Below are 12,400 nucleotides of genomic sequence, written 5' to 3'. Positions count from 1 at the left end.
ATAAAGCATTGTCTTTTTTTCCTTTGTTTTTAAAACTGACTAAATAAGGTCAGAAAATACAAATTTCATTTTTTTTTTATTAACATAATAGAATTAAAGAGAAGAGGAGTGAGGTGGGAGTAAAATATATGGATTTATTCTTTTGATAAGAACCACCCAGTGTAAGGAGAGAGTCTGATTGTATGTATAATTGTATGTGTGTGTGTGTGTGTATATATATGTAGGTGCTTGTGTCAGTCACTTGTGGGTTGCAAAAGGTTCTCCTTTGGTTGGGTGATTAAACCAAGCCATCGGCACCAAGGTGGAATTCGAACTCAGAATGCAAAGTGCTGGAACAGACAGCATTTGATTTGATGTCCAAAACACTCAGCCACTTTATCCTGTGTGTGTGTGTGTGCATGTGTGTGTATATATATATATATATATATATATATATATATGCAGAGAAACAAATATTGTTCTCTTTCTCATGTGTGTGTGTGTGTATGATAGCTATCATTACTGCTTATAGAAATAAGCAAGAATTGCACATTTCTACAAAGGGGGTGCAACTAATAACAAAATAATTGAAAATTAGCCAATGAATAAATTATGCAGTTCAGTTTATTATCATCATCATCATGATTATTAATGTTGCTGTTATTATTATTACAAAAATCATTATAAAATAAATAAATCAACATTGTTATAATCTACCCAGTTCGAATGATTTGAGTGTTCTACATGAGTGAAACAAGATATCTAATATGTCCATTTCAATTTGTTCTGGACAGAGCAAATATACTGAGGATTAGAAGAACAAACTATAATCTCTCTGTGTGTGTGTGTGTGTATGCATGCGCGAGTAGTTTCAAAACAGAATTTAACAAAGGTTAAAAATGTTAAAAAGTTTTTTTGTCTGTAGGATGCAGAAGTGTAGGGGAAAAAGGGTTGGGGGGTGGGATGGGGGTTGAACCAGTAACAATTTAAATAAAAAAAATTTGTAATAATGTGTTATATAAAGAAACAGAAATATGCCTGTTCACTTTCGTTTGTTTAATGTCCCCCCCACCCCTTGATCATCAAATCTTATGCTGATAAGAAACAAAACAGAAATATAAAAGAAAAGAATCGAAGGCAATATAAATAAAAGACCATTTGAGAATCTGGTAGAGGTTTCTTGGGCCCTAGTTGTTGTTGTTGCAGTTGGAAGAAAATTTATGTGAGTGCCGGTAGACCGGCCTTCTCACGACACTTCTGAATTATGGCACGCAGCATGAATTGGTGTCGTGACAACTCACGGACTTGCTGTGGGAAAAGAACAGATAAATAAAGAGAATAAAGATATCAGTAAAACTGAACTTTCCAAATTCACAAATTAAATTCAATAAAAAGAAAAGAAAAGAACATTTATTATTATTATTAACTCTGGTGGTGAGCTGGTAGAATTGTTACCATACTGAATAAAATGCTTAGTGGCATTTCATTTGTCTTTACGTTCTGGGTTCAAATTTTCATTTCCTCCTTTCAGGGTCAATAATATAAGTACCAGTTGAGCACTGGATACGATATAATCAACTTAGCTCCTTCCCCGAAATTGGTGGCCTTGTGCCAAATTTGAAACCGTTATCATTATTAAAGTATCAGTCAAGTACTGGCATTGATGGCTTTGTGCTTACATTAGAAACAATTCATCACTATCATTTAATGTCTGTTTTCCATGCTGGCAGGGGTCTTACAGTTTGACAGGAGATGGCAAGCCAGAGGACTGTGCCAAGCTCATCTGTTTGTTTCGGCATGGTTTTTATGGCTTGATGCCCTTCCTAATGCTAACCACTTCAGAATGGACTGGGTGCTTCTGTAAAACGGTTGGTGTTAGGATGGGCATTAAGCTGTAAAACCCATACCAAAGTAGACAGTGGAGGTTGGCTTAGACTCTTTGCATTCTGAACTCAAATCCTGCAACAGTCAACTTTGCCTTTCATCCCTCTCAGAGTGATAAAATGAAATACCAGTCAAATACTGGGGTTGATGTAACTGATTAACCTCCACTCTAAAATTTCAGGTCTTCAGACAAAATGCTAGGCATTTTTTCCAGTTCTTTACATTCTGGGTTCAAATTCTGCCAAGGTCAATTTTGCCTTTCATCCTTTTAGGATTGATAAAATAAGCACCAATTGAACAGTAGAGTTGATGTAATTGACTAACCTTTTCCCTTAAAATTGCTGGCTGTAGAATAAAATTTGAAACTACTACTACCTTTACTACTACTACTACTACCACCACCACCACCACCATTATTTTTATTATTATTATTATTATTTTTGTTGAGGTGTTAGGAACATACAGATCTGAGTCTCTCATAAGTCTTAATGTTAGATTTTAACTTTCAGGAATTTTTGCTTTATGTGTTTCATTAAGTTCAGTTGGTCAATACTAGCCAAATGTACTAATTTATCGAGATTTTTACAGATAGTCTTCCAAAATATAAAACATATTGAAAATTATAGGAACACAGTGGCAGTCCAGTCACTGGAAATATAATCATGACAGGCGGAAGTGAAAACATTGAGAAAAATTATTTTCCAAAAATCCTTTGTTCAATATCTAATTTTCTCAACCTTATCCTACATTACGAGAAGGTCAAAATAAACAAAACCATTGATAGCAAGAGCCAAAGAACCCCACTACTGATTCATAAAGTCCCTATTTAAGACAGTAGGCAGTTTGCTGAAGATGTGGCTGATGCACTGAATATGTTACTTTATTCACTAATGTCATCTCTATTTCAAAGAGCTAGGAGTTTTTTTTAAGGGACATACTAAGCTGATTTGTGTGGGCCTTATTTAAAAAAAAAAATAGCCACTTCATTGATTACATAACAACACAAAGTCCATCACTGGTGCTTGTGGTCACTATCTTAGTTTTTTCTTTGAGAGAACATTTAAATGTTATGCAACAAAATGTAGATCTTGTTCTGTGTCTATTGCTCTTATGGAAAGAAATAAACAAAACTGACAGCTCTATAACCCCTTTATGTTTTAATAAGTATTATTTCATTCAATTCATTAGAATATCTGGTGATGGATGTAAGTTTTACAGTTTTTTAGACTTCAGTAAACTTTCTCTGTATTTTGACAGCTGCAATGGGCTGTGTCGTAAGAAGTTTGCTTCCTCACCATGTGGTTCTGGGTTCAGCCCCAGTATGCGACACCTTGGGTAAGTGTCCCCTAGTATAGCCATGGGCCAACCAAAGCCCAGTGAGTGGATTTAGTAGATGGAAACTGAAAGAAGCTCAATGTATGTATGTAAGCATGCATGCATGTATATATATATTTGTGCATGTGCATGTTGATATGGTTGTGTCTTTTTATTTGGATACGGCATGCTAATTGCTTCATAAAAGCAGTGTCATTCCTTTCCAACATTCTGCAAGAACACGTCTGGTCAGGGGGGGAAATATCTCCTTGTTTGGAAACAAACAAGGGTTAGCAATGGGAAGGGCATCCGCCTGAGGAAAACCTACCTCAGTAAATTCTGTCTGGCCCATGCAAGCATAGAAAAGTGGATGTTAAAATGATGATAATTTAGGGGTTACAGGATTATACAGCTGCAGGCTTGGGTGGGTGGATGTGGGTATTATTTCATAACTGCATGGTTTCAAGTTCTATCTCAGAGAGTGTCATCTATTATAACCTTAAGATGATTAATACTCAGTGAGTGAAACTGATAGATGGAAACTTCATGGAAGCCTGCTCCATGCGTGTGTGTGAATGTTGACATTAGAACGAAACAATAATGGGATATTTACATTCCCTGTTTACCTGCACATGTGAAGGCCAGTGGAATAAAAACTGAGTGAGGGATAAGAACTGACAACAGAAAGGGCAACTAACTCTAAAATGTTATCTTGAATGAACCTCCATCCAACCCATGCTAGCAAAGGAAAATAGAAGTAAAACTGAACAAAAGGTTTCAATACAGAGAACAGAAAGGATATTTATTAGGAAGCATTTAACAGGTTACTGAAGAAACAACAAGGCAACCCCCTTTCTGGGTCAGCCAGGAAGGTAGGTCTTAGTCTTAGAGAAGTGTCTGCTAGAGAAATTGAAGGAAGAGAAAGACTAATGCTTCTATGGTAAGGGTGAGCAGGTTACTTACTTTGAGAAAGATATCAAGATCAATAACACTTCTTCGTAAAGCTTCTCCTAGATAATAAATGGTATCTTCTATAGCTTGTTCTTTAGCAAATGCATTCAACAATCTGAAATGAAATGAACAAAATATATATGCAGTAAGGAAGAAGAGGAACAGTTGAGGGAAGGAGGGAGGGAGAGAGAGAGAGAGAGAGAGAGTGTGCATGTGTCTGCATAACTGCATGCATGTCTATATGAATACGTATATGTGCATAGCTACAAAACTGTGTGCATACTTGTACAGGATGTGTGGACATGTGTTTGTATGCCTATGCCTGATGGTGCACATTTCCCTACATGACAGTATGAGAGTTTGTGAGCATGACCGTGTGTGTGTGTGTGTGTGTGTGTGTGTGAGAAACCAGATCTGTTGAGTGACCTAGAAAGGAACCACATGTTACACTCTTCAGAAAAACTGCCTCCTTTACAGCCAAACTTTACTATCTCTAGAGTTAGTTAAAAGGAATAATGAACAAATTGCTACAAATACACACATGTGGACAGGACAAAACACCAACCACATGTTTCTAATGTAGGACAAGCACACATGTACATGGAACAGTAGCATTCTGTAGGCAACTTTTAACAGAATACCAGTGAGATGTTTTTAAGGAAGGGCTAACTGAAGCAACATCAAATCAATACTTTAATGTTTGGATTAATCTGTCAAATGTAATGCTTATTTTTAGAATGGCATTGTTAGGTAGGTGTGAAAAGCCAGATCTGGCCAGTTTGAATATAAAACAGGTAGAAAGTTTTGGGCTGAGTAAAGCCAATTTAAATGCTAAAGGGTTAAACAATAAAGCCTCTACGCAGATGTTCAACCTGCAAGAAAGCCACAACTTCCCAAAGTACTAGACTACTGCCTTAAATGTGTATAACTGCACAACATAAAGTAATCCCAAATATGCCAGAAAAGAAGATGGAATGGTCAGGTTTGAATACCTACCTTCAAACACCCTGAAACACCACCTCAGAGAACCACATCATCATCCTAAAAACAGTATCTCTCCCATTCAACGAACTTCTCTCTCTCTCTCACATAGAAATAGCTGCAATATCATTAAACTCATTAACCTGCCCATATACCATGCTGGGTTGAACCAGCAGCGGAGTCTCTATGAAGTTAATCTGCAAGAAAAACAGCTAAATCTCCCAAAAATCATGCCTAAATGTTTTTAAAAAAGAGAACACATTAGATAATGTGGTCTGACATATAGGAAAGAGATGGGGTTGTCACAATTGGAATGCCTTTGATCAAAGGTCTGCTGAATAAAGCTTGATCTAAGTCACTACACAGCAACTGTGCTGGGAATGCACACAATAATCAGTGCAGAGGAAGAGCAACTGTCAAACTCTAAGTACACCTTGCCCCACACTTGCTGTGGGCAGCACTTGAATCTCGATTACCTGTGGGCCCTAGAACCATTTGTTCTGGGTTAACCTGAACAATGATAAGTTACAATATCTTTTGAAAAGGAAGACAGTCTCAGACACGTTCGTTCTTTACTCAGTTGTCCAACATTTTATCCACAGAAATATTTCACCTTCCTTTAGCTATACTCAAGAAGATTCACCCACCACAACAGAACTGAAATCCTAAAATTAAGGTGTCATATAAAAAGAGTAGTGATGGTGCCACTTAAAAAGCACTGGTGATAGAGTCACATAAAAAGCACCCCGTACACTCTATAAAGAGGTTGGTATTAGGAGGGGCATCTAACCTTAGAAACTAAGCAAAAACAGATTATGGAGCCTGATGTGGTCCCGGGCCTTGTCAGTTCCTGTGAAGCCATTCAACTCATGCAAGCAAGGGAAATGAACGTATGATGACGATGATGATGGTATGAAAATGGAATGCAATTGAAAGTGGACAATAAACAATATCATCTCCCAGCAGCAGCAGGCAGGTTCATCCATGCTACATTTGCCACCAGGACCTCCTTTAACCCTTTAGCATTTAAACTGACTAAAATATTCTACTCATTCTTTGTTCAAACTGGCCATTTCCAGCCTCTCCAATGTCATTCTAGAAATAAGTCATCACATCATTGAAATCTTGAAGCTACAAGATAATGCATAATTTACTGAAAACAATGTGAATCAATAAGCAATACATTTGACAGAGTGATCTGAATCTAAAGGGTTGGTTATGCTTAGTGGCCCCTAAAATAAATACCAAGAGGTTGGGGCTGAGGGAAGCGGAAGGCTTTTTTTAAAAAAGTGTTTAAGTCTATCCTTGTCTAATTTTAATGTTTTCATTTCAAGTTTTAAATTCACTATTTGTAAACAACTATGATAAATTACTGAAAGAATTTTTTTATTTATTTTCTTTTTCATGCTGTGTTCTGCTCTATGTATTTGTAGTCAGTCACATATGCACACGTTTTTTTGTATGTACATTTGTATAAATGAATGGCAATTGACCATTCCTAGTACAAATAGATTAAACATACTGTCTGTAGAGTGGTGTTGTAGTAACAACAGCTTCATCAATTTTAAGTTCTCCCTGGTTCTCCATTTTGTTCAAGGTTTCTTTCAGTTCAGCATTTTTCTCCTTCAGTATAGAAATATTCTTCTCCACCTCATCCTGAAATGACAAACAACATTCTAATACATCAATGGTTTGGATTAACATGACAACAGTTTCACTCCCCAGCTAGCGAAAAAGTCTTAATTACTTTATCCTGAACACACACATACAAGACAAAAAAATTTTCTTAAAGAGATTTTTGATGATCTCACCACATTAACTTAACTGTTGTTTTTCCATGCAAACGGCATCTCTGAATAAATAACTTTCATTAATTCTGTTTCTTTTATTTGCTAATTTTTCACATCTACTTGTGTGCAGTAATATATTTCAGGTGCCAGCATTACAACCATGTGGTTTCGGGTTCATTCCCATTGCACAGTACCTTGGGATTGAACTCAGGACATATGATTTGGAAGTAAGCTCACTACATAAACATGCCTGCACCATAAAGTGACAAATTCAGTGAATGGGGTGGGGACAGACAAATAACCCCCAGTACTTTATTGACTTGATAATATTAACTTAGAATGTAAAAGTGTGCAGGGGTGGCTGTGTGGTAAGAAGCTTGTTTCCCAACCATATGGCTCCAGGTTCAGTCCCACCGCATGACACTTTGGGTAAATGTCTTCTAATATAGCTTTGGGCCGACAAAAGCCTTGTGAGTGGATTTTGTAGATGGAAACTGGAAGAAGCCTGTTGTATACATATAAATGTATATATATTTGTGTGTATCTGTGTGTGTTTGTACCCTCAGCATCGTTTGACAACTGATGTTGGTGTGTTTATGTCCCTGTAACTTAGCAGTTTGGCAAAGGTAACCAATAGAATAAGTACTAGGCTTACAAAGAGTAAGTCTTGGGGCTGATTTCTTCAACTAAAACCCCATGGCTGCAGTCAAAATGGCAGAAATGTGTAAAAGACTAAAAGATTAGCTAAATGAACCCCTGCCCTGCCACCACCTTAATAATACCAGCTGACAACATAGAGATTTTTATTTCAATACAAACCTTCTCTTGTTCCAAAGATTTCATCATCTTCTCCAGACACTCACGACCTTTTTGAAGGTCATTCTGTGTTTTATACAGCGTATCCATTTCAGCCTGAAAGTTTATAGATTTTAGAGGAGAAGCTTTAGGATTTTATATATAGTCACGGTAATTCAGCACAAAGGAAATATTGGGTCATCCCATTAACCCTTTCATTACCAAACCGCCCAAAAAAAATTTGGGCTAATGTGACCAAACCGCCTGTATTTACCTATTCATATTTAAATGAGAATATCAGAGCAAATCTCTTTAGTACATTCGTGAAAACACTGATTATACTTCGTAAACAGTTTATCTACAGTTTTGTACAACGATCGAAGTATAATTTTAATTCCGTGAATTTTGGGAGAATTTTTTCCGAAATTTGTTCCTATTGTGTTTTCAAAATTTGTAATTCTGACAAAAAATGGATACGAATTTCATTATATTAAGCAGCGAGTCAGAATTCGAAGGATTTTCTACTTAAGACCTTCATAAATCTAACTCTATGACTGAAAAAAAAAGCACGTGGTATTTGATAATGAATCTGATGTTTCATTTTCCGAAAGTGAAAACAGTGAATCCGAGAGCTCCGACAGCGATAGAGAAAATGAATTGGCACCTGAATGGAGTGAAAATTTAAAAACTGTTTCTTTCGGTGATTTTTCTGAAGAAACTGGACCAAGCCACAGACTTTCCCAGGACAGTAAAGCCTTAGACTATTTCTTTTTACTTTTTCGAATGAGCCTATTTGAAATCATTATGGCAGAAACGAACCGTTACGCTAAATGTAAACAAAGCGAAAGAAAGGATAGTTAGTGGTTTCCCACAACCTTAAATGAAATTAAGGCCTATTTTGCCATAAATATTATTATGGGTATCAGAAAGTTACCCAGAATAACAAATTCTATCGTAAAATTTTGTTGTATACCCAATTGAATATTAGCTAAATAACCCATTTTCTATAGCGATGTTTGAACAAAATTTCAATAATTTTATCTGTATCTACCTGCAATTAGAGTCACTTTGTGACAAAAATTATAGTATAGAATTGGTTGAGAACATTTCATTAAATTATCTTCCAAAAATCACATTAATATATTGATAAATAAAAAAGTTATAGTTGTTTAATGAAATCAGACTAAATTTATGATTATGTTAGAAATTAATTGAAACGCATAAGGGGTGTATTTTGGTCAGAAATATAGTAACGAAAGGGTTAATAATGCGATTTTTCAATTGCATGAACTAAAAGTTGGAGGGGGATGGGATAGACTATCTGCACCAACTTGCTATAAAAGCAGGTAGTAATTTTACCTTGTGTTTATTCTTAGTGCAAGTTTTGAAGAGTCAGATTGATTTTAACAACTATTTTATCAAAACTATAATGGAAGTGACAAAGGAGCATATTTGGCATATTTTGCTTTATGAGTTCAATAACGGCAACAACGCAATGAAAAATCGAGTATTAATGCAGTATATGGGAATTGGACAATAAGCGTAAACCAGTGTCAATAGTGGTTCCAGAAATTCTGAGCTAGAAACTACAGCCTAGAAGATGAACCTTGTCCTGGAAGATCTACAGAGCATGACGAGGATGTCTGAAAACCCTGGTGGAACAAAATCCCACCATAACTGTTGAGGAACTAGCAGAGAAGCTTGGGTTTGGTCATTCAACCATTCATTGATACCTGTGTGCCATCAGAAAAGTCAGGAAATTAGGTCGATGGGTTCCTCACAAACTTTCCGAGTCTAATCATGCGCAGAGAGTGAATGTGTGCTCTTCTTTGCTGTCATGCTTCACGAATGAACCTTTTTTACCCACGTAAGGTGTTGTTATCTGTTTGGTGGGATATGAAAGGTTTAGTCCATTTTGAACTTTTAAACCCAAACCAAACGATGACAAAGGAGATCTACTATGAACAGCTTGAGCGGTTTTAAGTCAACACCAGAAGAGAAACGACCATCTTTGGCTTCAAGACAAGAGGTGTTCTTCCATCAGGATGATGCTCAGCCACATACAGCCAGGATGACATTTCAAAGACTGGAGCAGTTTGAATGGGAAGTGATGCCTCAGAAAAGGGAGGTGGGGTAAATTAAAAAAAATTATTGCTAAATAAAATGACATTTCTTAAGAAAAACTTAAAAGGGGAGATGTAGAGAATTAGTAATAATGGTACAACCCTCCCATGTGACAAGTGGTATGATAAGTCACTATAAATAGGAGAGTACGAGACAGTATGTGTTAGACTGTGTTGACAGTAATGTCTTTCTGAGTTAATAACTATACTGTGGTACCTGAAGTGGGCATTATAATAATCCAACATTATAAGGATTACAACAATTCTGAATAGAGACATAACAATTACTTAGAAGGGTAAATGATAGAAAGGACCTCCTCAGAAGGCTGAAGGAAAAAAACTGACTCTCCACTACCATCTGGAATGAACAAATTAATTTCAGAAAGATGGAAGATCCTTGTGGAATTGAATACAGAATGGAAGAATGAAAAATTGTAAATACTGCAAAACATTCAGGCTGATGACCTGTTTCTGTTCTTTCACATCCTTCATAGATGAAGATGATAAAACACATTAGTAAATGCTCTAAATAATTTCTTACATTCAAAGTTAGAAATTTGCAGGGAAGGAATAGATTCAAGCAAACTGACTCCAGTACTTGATGTAGAGTTTGTTTTATTGACCCTTGGATGCATGAAAAGTAAAGTTGACCTTAGCAAGAATTGAATTCAGAACATAGAGGTTTGCAGCAGTTTATCTACTGATCTATAGATTTTGCTTATCCAATAATGTCTAACTCAAGCCAAAGATTAAAGGAAGGTAAGAATCATTCACTTGATATATATTATTTATTGATCCAATGTGGGCTCCTCTATACGGTCACTTGACTTGCAGGAAATAACAACCAAATCTCCCTCAAATCACACTCAAACCATCTTAGAAAATGATGGACATAATGTAAAATGTAGTCTTAGATATACAAAAAGACAGATCGATCATGGTTGGAGGTTCTTTTGATCACAGGCCTGCTCAATGAAGAATGACCTAGGGCTGGAGCAAAATGTAAAATATATCGAAGAACCATGGTAGTATTTGAACTCAGAAGGTAATTTTAGGCATGGGGATTTTAGTGAGTTGATGAGTGGATTCAATGGGGAGGCTCTATGCAGTTACTCAGCCTGTAAGAAATAACAGCTAAATTTCCTTCAAATTACATTCTGCCGTCTTATATATCTGATAAGGCACAATTTTTTGCTCCCTAAACAAATTAGTCTCCATTTTAACTGAAAATCAGTGTTCAGGTTACAGGCAAACTGAAGCCCAAGAAATGGCCTGCCAGTATTGAGGTGTGTCTTGTATATCTTTGCACTTAGTAAGTCATTAAGTACAATAATTATACAGTACCTGACCTCTTATATGGCTTTCAAAAATCGGGGAATACTGTGCAATATACTGTACTGAGTAAACAGACTGTTTTTGAAGTTGGTTAATTTATACGCAGTGTGTTAAAAGTAATTTTGTTCTTTACTTTTTTAAGTGGATTAATAAAGATTAAATACACTCTGCTTTAGATGTGTATTAATTTGTACCTGTATCTGTTAAGTAAAATCATGTTCATTATTTCATCTAATTTTCTCCCTATAAACATTATACTGTATACATGATACAGTATGGTATATTTGAGGAATGTTAAGTGGATTAGGAACCATGCCAAAACAGACACAGAACCTGAACAGCTCTTCAACTGGTCAGCTCCTGTCAAACTGTCCAACCCATGCCAGCATGGAAAATGGCTGATGATGATGATTTAGACTGTCTCGAAAAAACTAGAAAATCCAGAAATATGAGTCACTTCTAGTATCAAGTTTGCCAAATAATTATTGCAGTACTATGTAATGTAGTTTTGAGAAATCCCTTAAAAAGAACAGTTGGTCACAAGCCTGAATGCCTTTGATCATAGGTCTGCTCAGCTATGATTGACCTGGGACTAAAACAAAAGTTCTTAGTTATAATTTTGTTAAGTTAGAGATTAAGGAAGATTTATAAGACTACATGAGTGTTGCAGACCTGAGCTTGGGCAAATGTTTCCTTTAGACGACGTTTCAGTGTCTCTTCCACAGCAGATATCAGTGAGGCCTTAATGTGTTCCTCTGTCACAGTACTTGTACCAGATACTGTTTGTGTTAAATGAGTTCCTGAATGAGGTGAAGAGAAAACAAGTATTAAAAACTTATTGTAAATACTGTTAAAAGCTCATATCATTAACATAGAGTAAATACTGGTAAATATTCATATAGTAACATGTACTAAAAATGGTTAAACTTTTGTTACCATATTTCTGTTAAAAACACCTTTGTTTTAATAAGTTTAAAAAATAATGAAGAATTTGATATAACTTTGTCATTATTAAGTTGATGTTTGGAACATAAATTAATATGAAATTTTAATTCAGGTCACTTGGAAACAGGAAGTTTGTACTATAAAAGCAGAAGGTAGATTGGTATCAAACAGGTTAAATATTCATAAATTAACACTGAATAAACATGGTTAAATATTCATAAATTATCACTGAATAAATTATGATTAATTCATAAATTAACATAGATTAGCGATGAACAGTTACGCATGGTTAACTATCATGTC

General features: G+C 35.8%; 1 protein-coding gene across 1 annotated transcript in view; it reads right to left on the bottom strand.

Moving 5' to 3' along the window:
• Positions 1 to 59: 59 nt before the first annotated feature.
• LOC115223815 (tumor susceptibility gene 101 protein) overlaps positions 60 to 12,400 on the bottom strand; it is a 57,103-nt gene continuing 44,762 nt past the window's right edge. Inside the window, exons 8-12 of the mRNA XM_029794486.2 lie at positions 11,825 to 11,952; positions 7,719 to 7,811; positions 6,632 to 6,765; positions 4,141 to 4,243; positions 60 to 1,287 (exon numbers count right to left, since the gene is read on the bottom strand). Of these exons, the coding sequence (XP_029650346.1) occupies positions 1,198 to 1,287; positions 4,141 to 4,243; positions 6,632 to 6,765; positions 7,719 to 7,811; positions 11,825 to 11,952 (548 nt within the window). The 3' untranslated portion in view covers positions 60 to 1,197. The remainder of the gene's footprint in view (positions 1,288 to 4,140; positions 4,244 to 6,631; positions 6,766 to 7,718; positions 7,812 to 11,824; positions 11,953 to 12,400) is intronic.

Source organism: Octopus sinensis, linkage group LG24 (assembly GCF_006345805.1).
Source record: "Octopus sinensis linkage group LG24, ASM634580v1, whole genome shotgun sequence".
NCBI classification, from domain to species: Eukaryota; Metazoa; Mollusca; class Cephalopoda; order Octopoda; family Octopodidae; genus Octopus; species Octopus sinensis.
This window is presented reverse-complemented; position numbering and strand designations above follow the sequence as displayed.